Source organism: Rhea pennata, chromosome 1 (genome assembly GCF_028389875.1).
Source record: "Rhea pennata isolate bPtePen1 chromosome 1, bPtePen1.pri, whole genome shotgun sequence".
Taxonomy (NCBI): domain Eukaryota; kingdom Metazoa; phylum Chordata; class Aves; order Rheiformes; family Rheidae; genus Rhea; species Rhea pennata.
Genome location: NC_084663.1, coordinates 86,450,120 through 86,463,586, shown reverse-complemented (window position 1 = coordinate 86,463,586; position 13,467 = coordinate 86,450,120). Strand labels below are relative to the sequence as shown.

The 13,467-nt window shown below is 43.1% G+C and overlaps 1 protein-coding gene across 12 annotated transcripts in view; it reads right to left on the bottom strand.

Annotated features, from left to right (window-relative positions):
* Positions 1–1,097: 1,097 nt before the first annotated feature.
* ZNF384 (zinc finger protein 384) overlaps positions 1,098–13,467 on the bottom strand; it is a 25,446-nt gene continuing 13,076 nt past the window's right edge. For all 12 annotated transcript variants that reach the window (XM_062594634.1, XM_062594578.1, XM_062594608.1 and 9 more), the window contains 5 exons: positions 8,248–8,472; positions 7,422–7,604; positions 6,506–6,584; positions 5,456–5,614; positions 1,098–5,304 (listed from right to left, as the gene is read on the bottom strand). In XM_062594634.1, the coding sequence (XP_062450618.1) occupies positions 5,029–5,304; positions 5,456–5,614; positions 6,506–6,584; positions 7,422–7,604; positions 8,248–8,472 (922 nt within the window). In that variant the 3' untranslated portion in view covers positions 1,098–5,028. The remainder of the gene's footprint in view (positions 5,305–5,455; positions 5,615–6,505; positions 6,585–7,421; positions 7,605–8,247; positions 8,473–13,467) is intronic.

Sequence of the window (13,467 nt, the reverse complement as noted above, 5' to 3'; positions counted from 1 at the left end):
GAAGAAAATACAAGGTTTAAGAATGCAGGTTGCTGAAGAGGAAAGACCGTGTCATCTTCTTAGAAAGTATCCCAGTCTTGTGAGTGAAAGTTAAATAACTGAACTGGACAGTACAAAGCAAAAAAACTGCAGACTGTGAAATTTTAGGCTTCATCCCAATAGGGAAGAGTTTTGTTTAGATGTTATATATTGCATCCTGCAGGTAGAAACTATTCTTTTTAAGTCACCTGAAGTGTTTTGAAGGTATTAAATTGAGCACAGGAATGCAAAGAAGAAAGCCTAATACAAACTCAAAATAAATAAATGACAGAAATAATGAAAGTAATATACTATTATTATACTAATAACAGGAGTCTGGGTAAAGAGAGAAGTAAATTACAACTGATGAGGAAAAAGATGTCCTGGAATAAAGTGGCATTTCTGAAACTTGGTAGGAAAGTCCCATTAATTACAATTGATGAGGAAAAAAATGTCCTGGAATAAAGTGGAATTTCTGAAAATTGGTGGGAAAGTCCCATTGTAAAAAAGTCATTAGTTTCTTCTTAGACAGTAAAAGCTATAGGAGGTGCAAACTGCACAAACACAGGCAGTAGCATCTGAAATTACTGGTAACACAGGGGCTGTGCAGCCTTAAGATACACATGGATCTTTATGCTAGGTCACAGAGTCCAAGAAGGAAAAGGATAGAAGACATTAGAAACCAACGTGTCAAACCAGGGACCAAGAAGGATGATTTCAAGCACCTGTAACACATAAAATGAAAAACCACTGCAAGGAGTTTTAATTTCTGAGATGTTCCCCAAAGTATTCAACCAATCAGCAAGTTTCCAAATTCTAAAATGATAGTTTTCTTAATACAAGATACTGCACCCAAAACAAGTCAACTTTTTGGACTTCAATATGATGCATAAAAGATAAGAATCACTTAAGTGGAAACTGGCAATTATGTCCAGCTCATATTGAATATGGACATGCAGAGGAAAGCCACAAGCAGTAATAAAGCTACACAGAGTCTGTGCTTCACAAAGCTAATTTCCAAAAGTGAGCAAAACTGTAAACTAAGTTGTCTGTGGGGGAAAAAAAAATAGTGAAAACTCTTCTTTAAGAAAAATTTATTGTATGGCCAAAAAAGCCCCAATTCCACAATCAAGAAAGAAGAACTTTGGGTGAAAGCTCATCCTGGGTTCAGTGAGGAAAGTCTGTGAGAAACTAGAAACTTTTTTTTTTTTTTTTTTTTTTTTTTAAATAGGCCAAAATATAACACATGGAAAAGGATAAAGCTAGACAGCAAGCAACATAAATTAGGCATTATAAAGCAGAGAAAACTGACAAGGAAAGCTCTGTGGCTAGCAAAACTACAGAAAATAGGAAAAGGATTTGGGATCTTTCATTCCTTTTAAGTAAAAATGGAACAAAAGAAATCTTACCAATAGCACAGATCCATACTAGATAAAAACAGTGAAATTGCTAGCGACACGGAACAGGGAAAATCAGTCAACAAATACCTCTATTCCATATCCAGAAAGAAACAGGATGTGGTAGTAGTTTTAAAATAGCAATTTACCTCCATTACCTTTGTATCAAAGTAGGGGATTAGACAATATCTACTAAGGATATATATTTTTAAGTCAGCAAACAATGAGGAGTCCTAAAAGAGTTAACTAACAAGCTTTCTAGCCCATTGATTCTGATTTTAATTAATCTTGGGATATTAGAGAAATACCATTAAGACATTCACGACAGTATTCCCAAAAGGCAAATGAAATGACTCAATGTCATAAATTTGACAGTAGTCTGAGGCAAAATAATGGAAAAGCCACTGAGATGAAGAATTAATGAATGAAAAATATAACCTATAATCCAAACTATCAACTTGGTTTTATGAAATAGAGATTTTGTTAAATAAAAAAAAAAAAAAGCCAAACCCTAATTTCATTCTTTGATGACATTATCATACATTTGGTTCGACAAAGTGGACTGCATAGGTGCAACATATGTAAATTTTTGTAAGGCATTGACCTAGCACCATAAGTCAAAAAAATTTACTGTACATAATCAACAGAGCACATATTAAAAGGATTAAGAAATGCCTAGCCTGCAAGTCTCAAAAGAGGATAATAAAAGGTTGCACTGAATGATGCTTTTCAAGTTCGTCTAGGTCAGATGCAACACAGCATTTTCAACCTGGATCTGAAAGTAAAAAATAACAGTGACAAAACCGGCAAAGTAGTGAGCAATCTGGACCATCAGCGAGCTGGGTCGATTCAAACAAAACGATCTTTAGTACAGTCAAATGTAAGGTTTAAGTATCTAGGAAATAAGAACTCAGGTCACACCTGTAGAAAGGGGAAAACACTATCATGGAGAGCTGAGACTACAGATGATCTAGGAGTCACAGCAGACAAGCAGCTAACATGAGCTCCCAGATAATGCTGTGAGAAAGGGGCAAATGCAATCCTCTGAGAACTTAAGGCAAAGGGCAGGGGGACTTTGTCCATGGCACTGGGGCTTGAACACTGGGTTCCAAAATCAACTTTCACAAGATATTGAAAAATGCAACAAGATGTAGAGAGACATAAAAATAATTCATGGACTGGAGGAAATCCCTTACAGTGAAAGATTTAAGGAGCTCTATCTATCTAGCTTGTAAAAAGGAGACTGAGAAGTGACACTACAATGTTTAAATACCTAGCCAGGGGATAAACACCCACTGTGCTCTAAGGCTCTCTGAATCAATGGGATGGATACATCCAGAACTAGTAGCTGGAAGCTAAAGCCAAACAAATTCAGAGGAGGAGAAATCAGGTCCAACATTTAAACAGCGAGAACACTAAGCCCTTGAAACAGGCTACTAAGGGAAGGGATAGATTCTCTGTATCCCAGTGCCTCCAAATCAAGCCAATGCATTTCACTAATACGTACCTCGAATACACATTAGTTACTGGGGCTCAATACAGGAGAAGTGAGTTGAAATGTCACCTGTGAAATGCAGGAAGTCAAATCAAATCAGACAGCTTCTTCTAGCCTAAACTATAAATCTACGAAACACTTCATTTGCAGCCAAGCCTGGTGACTAAGCGCACAGAAACAGTTCTCTGCCACAGGCTACACGTGTGCAGAGTGCAAAGAGCAGAGTTCCTAGATTCCCTTGTCAGATCTACTAGGCTGCCCCAAGGCAGGGGTGCGCTATTCTTGCATTCACACAGCCGCTCAGGACTCACAGCAACAAGATGCTCATGCAGTGTTCTGGTGCATGGGGAAGGAACACACATCACAGTGGCAGAGTGCTCAAAGCAGCACCTCCACAAAGCCTTTTACACCAATTTATTTCTATACAAGGTGGTAAAAAAAAAAAAAAAAAAAGCCCCTATTGGTTGCTCATACAGAAGTTTGGGATTCTGTACGCTTTGGGTGGATGATTGTTTTTAAATCCCAACAACACGTGCTTTTTCCCTTGTCTTCTCATTCTCTTCTGAGTCAGCCTCCATGATCCAAATAAACTAACAAGTGACACAAGACCAGTAGTTATGTGGACCAAAAAAAAGGAAGGAGAATTGAAGATGAAGAGAGAGGGAAAAACAAACGAAGATTGAAAATAAAAATTCGCCAGGATTATGCGTTTTATAAACACAGAGATAGAAACAGTTACAGCAAGGACAGAGCGGGCTGGGCTGGGGAATAGATATTTATATATATATATATATATATAAATTCAAGGAGCCTTCAGTTTATTCTTGTTGGCTCCCCCTTCTCATTAGATTGGTCTCTCTGTGGGGACTTCATCCCCTTCTCTCCACTGTCCACCTTTTGGGGATTCTCTCCCATGATCAGGGTCCAGAAGAGGCCACCACTGCCATGAGTCCAGCCCGTCTTGGCAAGAGGGAACCTGGGAGAGCATTCTGATGGGAGGTGAGCAGGAGAAGCTAGCCTTTCCCTGTCTCCTGCTGACTCCTTGAAAAGATTGGTCTATTCCTCCTCCTCCTTCCCTTTGGGAAACTGGGGGCAGGACAGGTGTGCCACAGTCAGAACTGCTGTTCTGCCTTTCAGGGAAGGGAGTAGAGAGAAGGGTGATGATTATTTTGGCAGTCTTTTACCCTCTCTCCAGTTGCTTTTTGGTTTGTTGTTGATGCTTGCAGGCTCTTTTGAGGAGGTGGGGGGAAGAAAAGAGGGAGAGGAAGAGGAGTACAGGCTGCTAGTACATCATCCACACTGGGCAGGAAGAGCAATGAGCAGGAACCCACACTCCCTACAGAGCCTTGGCCATCATGCTGCTCAGACAGCTGGGAGAGAGGAAGCAGCCAATTCAGAGAGACTCCTCTCTACTGCTCTCAATGAGGGGAGGAGAAAGAGTGCAATACTCCACACCCCTCAGACAGTTTAGGCACCTGTCAGGTCCAAAGACACACCTTACGTCTCCCGCCCCCATCTCACCTTCCACTGGGGAGAAGGAGGTTTCTCCCATCCAGTCCTCAGGGCAGGACAAGTGACCTCTCCTACCGTTCACAAGCAGGAGGGACAGGAATGGATATTTCTCTCTTAGACACTCAAGGAAATCCTCAAAAAACCCCATTCAGCTGTGAACTCTGCCACATTCTTCTATGGCCTGCAAAAAACATGTGTCCAAGCCCCTGTACATACAAGGACCCTCTCTCCATCCCATCCACCATGCATGCCTCAACAGGCACCCCCCCCCCCCATACACATCCTACAGTGAGAGAAGGCAAAACAGGGGCCTTTCATTTGGGTTTGAAAGGAGGGGCTCTTGCATGAGGAAGTGATCCCAGCACAGGAAAGGGGCTCTTGCACAAGGAAGCATCCTCCTACCAGGCAGTCTGTTGCACAGAAGGAGCACCCCCTTGAGATAGGCTGTTCTTCAAGGGGCTGCCATGAACAGGGTTACACGGCCAGAAGAGGCTGTTGCAGGAGGAGAGGCCAGAGACTGTTGCACAAGGAGGGCTGCTGCACAAGCAGTGCCCCTGGGCACAGGCTATGCACAAGAGGCTTTCTGCTCCCTGGGTTGAGGTCTCTCTAGGAGCTGGAGAGGTGCTCCACTTGGATGGCGCTGGTGCTGACAGTGAGGCAGATGTCCTTGTGATGCTCTGAAGTCTTGTAAGGAGTCAGGTCAAAGGAACACTGAGGGGGAGGGTTGGGTTGGTTAGTGTCTCCAGAAGGACCCCCTGCTGCCCCACCCCCCTGGGGCTGGAAGTGCTGCTGCTGCTGCGAGGCTTGGGCTTGGGCCTGAACCACTTGCTGCTGCGGGTCGGGGATGTTGTGTTTCCGCATGTGCTTCATCAGGTATGTCTCCTGCAATGGGAAGAACAGCATGAGAGGAGTGGATGACTTTTACAAAGCCTACAGGGAGGCATGTGACAGCTCATGGGGCTGCTCCCATTGGACCTAGAGGATCTACTCCTTCCACCTGTGCTCTCCCACCCCACATGGTGCAAACACTCACCGAGGTGTAGGCCCGGCTGCAGATGGAGCAGGTATAGACCTTGGCATGTTTCACCGTGTGCGTAGCCAGGTGTACCTCCAACGAGGCAGCATCTGTGTACGCGCGGTGGCAGTTGTGGCACTTGAAAGGTTTGTCTTTGTTGTGCTGCCGTCTGTGGGACTGGGGTGACGGCAGCAGGGCATAGGAAAGAGAAAGAAAGAGCAGCAAAGGAAGTGAACATTAATACTATAGGTAGGCTTTACTTCTCTCTCTCACAGCCCCTTCCAGAAGGCTCCAAGTTCCCTAGACCCCAGTATGCTGAATGATAAGACACCTGGCTCCTGGTGTAGGACACAGAGCTCTTGTCTCCAGCCCAAATCTTCCCCACAGATGCCATTTTTTCCTTGGGCATACTAGATGTTTGAAGAAGGGAGTATCCTGACTGTCCACAACCTCCCTCTTCACAGTCTTCACCCAGCTCTCATTCTTTTCCTTCTTTTTCTCCTCTTCTACCTCACTCCACATTTACTCCCCATATCTGTCACTGCCCTTAAGGACAGAATCTGTTTTAAGTGTTTATGGGCATTTACAGCTCTGCCATTTGGCATCTCCTGCAGTTGCCTTCCTTCAGGATACTGTAACAGAGCACAACACCTGTTTCTCTAAATCCTTATTCTCACACCCCCTCATTTCATTGTAAAACAAAATACTATCAAATAGGAATAAAACTCCTCATGTTTTGCTCCACATTTCACATTTAGCAAAAGTCTTGTCCCAGCTGAGTCAGAGAACTCCACAGAACAGATTAGAGGGAGAGGAATCCAGCTTTACCAAAGTCTTGGCACTTTCAAGTCAAGCTTATGATTCTGCAGAACAGAACTCATTTTGTGACTTCTCGGGATCACCACCACCACCACAAGAGCCATGAATCATTCCCCCCAGTGCATCAACAGCTTTTCAGCACTTTTTTGCTTTCCTTTCAGTTGCCCCAATTCCTCCATCTCTTACATAATAGCGCAGAAGTTTCTCCTCCTGCCCCTGCTGGTGAAAAGGGGAAGCCCAGCTCCTTACCTGCAGGTTAGAAAGCTGGGTGAAAGCCTTTTCACACCCAGGGTGAGCGCATTTGTAGGGCCGGTCCCCAGTGTGGATACTGTCGAGGAGAAAGAGCACAAATGGGAGGGAGTGAGCAGCCAGACAGGGAAGACTGCCAGGCTTGATGCTGTGATAAAAATTTCAGAGCCACTCAGGAAAGCAGGGTAAGGGAAGATGTTGAATCCAGATGCTGTTCTAGCTGAACAAAGAGAGCTCTGCCTAGCCCCTGTGTCCAGCTAGATGTTAAAGAAGATATGCAGTCAAGCAGAGTTGAGAATGGCAAGGAATGAGAAGCAAGAACTCATGAATGTGTGGCCAGCTTGGCATGTGGGCCACCTGAAAGTATGCTGGGAAGGGGTCTGGAGGCCCAGGCTCCTTGCTCCCAGTTCAGGTGTCCCATATGACCAAGGAAAATCTCTGCTCTAATTTCCCAAAAGGCCTTGAAAACAACTCTGTTCCTTCTCAGAATACACACTCAAATCACTTTCCTCCTCACATTATCAGGCTGAAATCTGCTACAGCATGTGTCTGTCCCTCCTGTCCCCCTGCAATACCAGGGGCTTCCACACACTCAGTCACAGAGCTCAACCCTCATGGTGCTGGGCTGGGTTCCCCTATGGCCAATGCCTCTCTCTCTATCGCTCTCTCTCTGTGCCCGCCACGGTGCAAGACCAAGGATCCCCAGGGCTAGCATGTGCCCACCTCTGCCCTGACGTGGTCAGTGTCTCCTGCGCAGCCTCCACTCCGTCCACTCTGGTGGGCCACCTCCTTCTGGGGGTGCAGCTGGCCGCATTCCCCGCCCGCCCCCCGCATGCTTGGCGCGCGTTCTCCACAGGTGCATGCCGGCAGCGCGGGGGGGGCCAGGGCCAGGCCCCCAGCCTCCTCTGGCCCTTACCGTGTGTGCTGCTGCAGGTGGGAGAGCTGGCGGAAGGCCTTCTGGCAGTAGCGGCAGGTGTAGGGCTTGGCCCCCGAGTGGATGCGGAGGTGCTGGGCCAGGTAGGATGTGTTGGCGAAGCTCTTGGAGCAGTGAGGACACTTGTGTGGCTTGACAATCGCCGTGTGGAGCTTGGAGTGGATCCTGCCGAAGAGGAGGAGGAGCAGCAGCAGTTGGACACGACCACCATCTGGCTAGTGCTGATGGAATCAGGGCACAAAGGGGGTGGGACAGCACCAGGCTATCTGGCTACATGGAGGAACTTCAAACTGGGAATGAGCATGTTCCGTGTCAAACCGTGCTCCCCTTGGATTCAAGAGACCATGGTCTGTCTGCACCGGGGGAGGATCCAGAGAGAGGAACAATAGAGTTTGGACTGAGGGGCATTGGCAAATCTGTGTGTGGGAAGCCTATGGCTGGAACCGCAGGGGGCTGCAAGTCTGGACTGAGGTGTCTGGCAGAACTACAGTGGGGTGAGAGGGAGCAGTCTTTCTATATCCACTCTACCCTGACATAAGAAGTCCTACCTTCTGTCAGAAATACCACTCCACTACAGACATCCATTAGAGTAAAACAGCACTAACCTCTGTACACACCCAGCCCCTCACAGCAAGCAAAAAGTCATGTGTAAGATACCACTACTGCCAATTTGTTGTGTATGAGAAGTGACCAGCCTGTGAAAAACAGCAAGGTCTCCCCAGGTAGTTGCCCACTGAGGGTGCTCACAGCATGCTGGGATGACAGCAACATGCATTGTGGATGGCCCTCAGCCTCCTCTGGCCCTTACCGTGTGTGCTGCTGCAGGTGGGAGAGCTGGCGGAAGGCCTTCTGGCAGTAGCTGCACGTGTAGGGCTTGGCCCCTGAGTGGATTCGAATGTGCTGGGCCAGGTAGGAGCTGTTGGCGAAGCTCTTGGAGCAGTGAGGACACTTGTGTGGCTTTGTCTCCGTATGGGACTTGGAGTGGATCTGCATCTCCGACTTGGAGTAGAAGGTCAGCGAACACATCCGGCACCTGGGACCGGGGTGAGGGGAAGAGACAGTGTCATACGGGGGCAAGCCCCAATATGTATCAATTCTAAGTGGATGGGGTCTTCCATATTGGGTGAAGAAAGGATAGTTTCTTGCTATGTGGTTCTGGGGAGGTTTCACCTTGGATACTGTGCTTAGCTGCGAGTCCTCCAGTCCCAGAGGGGCAAACTTAAGCTAGGAACTGGCAGAAGAGTCCAAATTACACCTTGCAGCAAGAAAAGTACAGGTCTTAGAGTTAAAGAGGTTAATTTATTAGGCTTAGAAGGGGAAGACGATGCAGCACTTCAGAAATTTTCCAATAGGAAAATGAAGAGGGCTAGAATAATAATTCCCAGACAAAAAAAAAAAAAAAAACAAAAACAAAAAAAACAACAAAAAAAAGGATTTATTTCAGTCAAAAAAGCTGGAAAGCCTAGAAATCCCAAGTTAAGGTTCAACTTCATAATAAAAGTTAATTCCATGTACTGCAACATCTGCAAAAGCAGTTATGACCAAAACCACTTAATTCTGCTCCTGTTTTTGGAGAAGACACTTGAGTAGTTGGAAGGCAATATCAAAAAACAAGAACAGTGCTGTTCTCCTAGTGAGTGGAAATCAAATGTGGTATTTCATTGGTCTCATGAACTTTCATCACTGATGTGATGCTTAACACCTTGTCTAGGAGTTCGGACTCCTTTGTTTCCACAATGAGGAGAAACATATTTGGTCACACACAGACTCTCTGAACAGAAAGAAGCAGTTGGTATTTATCTGCTACGGACACTGCTTTTAAAAACTGTTCCCCCCTCACAACATAAGGCTGTTAAGAGAAGCTTGAATTGTTACACAGTTTAAGACAGTAAAAGATTTTGTGGTTGATAACGTGATAGAGAGATAGAAGCTGCATCCAAGGGACCTGACTTCTCTTTTTTCTTTTCTGCCCCTCTCTCTTTAACTGTGTGCCAATTGAGGGGCAAAGCTTTCTCCGAATTTACTTTTCACTTGCAGACTTGTTGATTAAAAAAGACAAAATGGAACCTGCACTTGAAACTTCCAGGTCACATCAGAGAGAAAAAGAAATATCACCCAGAAGAGGTCAGGCAAACATGACTTCAACCTTCATAGCAGGTTGATTATGTTTTTGTCTGGGAATTTCCTACACTTTTACAAGTGTAAAGTGACAAGAGTCTGTGCAGGTGCTACAAGCCACAGAGTTGATCCTGCTCTTCCCCATGTTCATTTATTTGCTCTCCTCCCAGGATAATGCTTCACTACATCTATTATTGTGACTATTTGTTTTGCAGTCAGAAGCCTTTATGAAATGTTTAGTCTGATCAATGTATGTAATGTAGGCAATATTTACCCAGCACCTACCTTAACTTCCACATGCCCTTCCAAGCTACAGCTTGAATTCAAGCCACTTAACAGGAAGTCATGCCTCCCTAGTGAACACACTATTGTACACCTGCCATAACATTTTTCTTCTTCCCAATCACTGTTGCTTTACATCCATTATCATCCCTTAACAGTTGTTGCCACATTTCCTATCTTCATCTTTCTCTTATTCCACGTTAACTACAAACCCTAATACAATGCACAAATTAAAATGCATTTATGTATTACACCCATTGGCTAGATGCATCACTATTTCAAGAACATATCCTTATATATCCTCTCTCACACAAACACAAATCAATCCTTCCTGGAATCAAACAGAAATAATTTGGCCTGTTTATGCCTAGGTCCGTTAAAAATATGAGGAGTTGAAATGAACATCAGTCATCTTTTCTTTTTCTTTTCTAAAAAAGTAGTTTTTAGTTTATAAACCGAAGTATCTCCAAACATTTGTTCAATTTGCACCAAACTTTCAGAAACTGCTGAAGACTTGAGAGTATATGCACACTGGAGTTATCAAGTCATACTTACAAGATGAGCACTGTATCCTTGAAAGCAGTGAAGCTATAAAGAACTTCCAGTTGAACACTAAATTCAGAAAATCTGAGTAACCAACTCCAGCTCCCATAATTGCAAGCAATTACATCATAATTCCATGCATGAATTTATCTAGCTCCATCAGAGGACATTTATTTCCAGTATTCCTGATTGAAGTCTGATCCAGAATCTCACTCCCTGAAGAAAGTTGTTCAATTGAAAAATAAGCTCCCAATGCGATGTGCTAATATGGCTAACAGAAACACAAAGAGGAAGAGCAGGTATCACCTTTGTAAACAGGAATGGTATGACTGTTTTTGCAATAGTACGTCTAATTCTGTGGTCTGTGTAATCAACAATTATTGAAAAACTTAGGCTAGATCCAATTATTGAAAAACTTAAGCAAGATCAGACAACTTAAAGAATGATGTCATGCATGGAAAAATCTGCCTCCTAGTAGAAATTCATTGAGTCCAGTCTATGTAGGTTTGGAGGAAAAGTTTAAAGATAACTTGGTCAATACCCATAAAAATCATAAGAAAGCAGTATCACCCATTAATTCTACAATGCCATAAAGCCATCTACTTTATTGTCTGCTACTTCTGTGCACCTTTCCCTTTACCTGCACTTCTGTTGGGTGTCTACCTTCAGCTCAGAAATTCTCTAAAACAAATTTTAATTTACAAAGACAGAATATGCTTTCAAAATTTCCAAATAAATTTATAAAGAAGGTATTTCATAACCTCTCCAGCACTTGCATTAGAATGAAAGATAAACCTGACCATAAGTGGGGGGAAAAGCCCAACAAAGTCCGCCTGAATTTATCAGTGGTAGACATTGTATTGTATTGTTTTTCAAAATCAACATTAAAAAAAAAGTTTTGCAACAACTCATTTTCCAATAATCTAATTATCACCAGCCCTGAAAGGGCAAGAATATTATGTAGCATAAAGAAATTTATGACCTTTACGAATTAAAAAAAAAAAGCCCTAGAATACAGCAGAAAGCTGTACTCCAGACAGTTTCATATTATGTGGTATCAGGTGTTTTCAAAGGAACAAATGATCTCTTTAATTAAGGGCTTCACATTTTGCATCAAACATTATCAAATATTAAAAAGGAGGATGCAATCAGCCCTCTAGTGGGCAAGTACGGATCCAGAATAATGTTAGGTCCATACGGATAGCGAGATTACCATATCTGACACTTTAGTGGTGTTTATCAGTATTAGATTTCTCTAGAAATTCTCCTTTTTGGAGAAAGGAAAAACCACAAGTGCTGCTTGCTAAGCAAGAACATAATGATGTGTGAAATAGTCTTTTTTCTTTTTTTTTCCTGCTTAATGGCCATTTTTGATCTTTTTTCCTCGAGTTTCAAAGCATTTCACACTATGCCTTTAAAATAGTTACTTCCACTGTATTCTTTCTGAGAGCAAGGAGCAGACATGACTGCACTATTCCCAACACTGTTGATATAACTTCCTATCGACTGCTTGCCATACCATTCTGTATATATTCAGTGTTCTTGTTATGGCACTGGAAATTTAGACAGCCTAAGAGAACGTACTCTTAAAAACGCAAAGGTATATTTCTCCATATAAATAGCTAATTTAGTACCCAGCAATATGCCAAAGATCAAAAGTAATGCCTTCCAATATTTATCATTCTTTCTTTTTATAGAGAATCTACAGAAGTTAAACATTGAGATAATGTTCATGCTGCACAGAAACACCCTCAAAATCATGAAATGCCATTAAAAGCTGGATGTACAATTCTAATTCTGCTCCCAGATGAAATTTATCATGATGAGTCATAAGTGAAATTACACTTATAGCAACTAGACTACAATTCTGTGGCATGCAGTGCTGGATTTGCTCCACTATTCATGGAATGCTCTGCTTCATCCATTGGATGCTGTTATGAGACAAAATAACTGCTGAAAGAGCAATTCATAGCAAAATTTGCCTAACTGTCCAGTGCTTAATTAATTGATATCATAGTTGTAAACTCTGTAAGCTTTTACATCGCTTTGAGAATTCAAACTCCTAATATCTGAGTTTGGTCTTAGATGTTAATTAAGCCCTTGCTCCTTCTGTTGGACCACAAACACATTAATGGAATGGAATGTCTGAAGTTAGACTAGGTAATAAGTTTAGGCTGTCAAAGTCAGCAGTTCAATTAGCAAGGTGAATTTACTCCTTTTGTAATGTACAATTAATGAAATAACTAATGCAAACATGGCATAGTTCATGATGAATGCCAATTTAACCCCCTCTCCCCAATCTTTTAAAGCTGAAGTTAAACAGTTCCTTGCTAATATTTGTAAGACGTAGGGAAAAGGAGATAGTGTAACTATTTAATATAGAGAGTTAAAAAACTCAAATAAGACCTAAATAAATCCAGAGAATATAAAATTGCCAAATGAAAGCATTTGATTACTGTAGCTCTGGCTTCCCCATTTCCACACCCAGCATCATTTTGTCCCATTTTGTCCCAAGGAGGCAATGGGCAAAAATTGAAGCACAGGAAGTTCTGCCTGAACGCGAGGGGGAGTTTCTTCACTGCGAGAGTGACAGAGCACTGGCACAGGTTGCCCAGAGAGGTTGTGAAGTCTCCTTCTCAGGAGATCTTCAAGGCCTGCCTGGATGCAACCCTGTCTAACATGCTCTAGGTAACCCTGCCGAGCAGGGAGGCTGGACTAGATGATCTCCAGAGGTCCCTTCCAACCTTACTGATTCTATGATCATCCACGCCTATTCAAAAGTTAACATTATGCTTGCATTTACTAGTATACACTATTGACATGCATACTATGAAAACTGCATCAGCTATACTCCACGACTTTAGTCGACTTATTTCCAGTCCTTCAGTCACTTGGTAGCTTCATAAGCTGTGGTCATGAGGCCACAGAAAATAACATGCACCACTCTCCTGGCAAGGCAGTGAGTTTTTTAAATGCTCTCACTACATATCACTTATCCAGTTCTTAGATTTCTGAGGACATTCCAGATTTTGTCCATTTTTCCAAGCCATCTTTTCAAAATATCAAGCCCAGACCTTTATGTGGT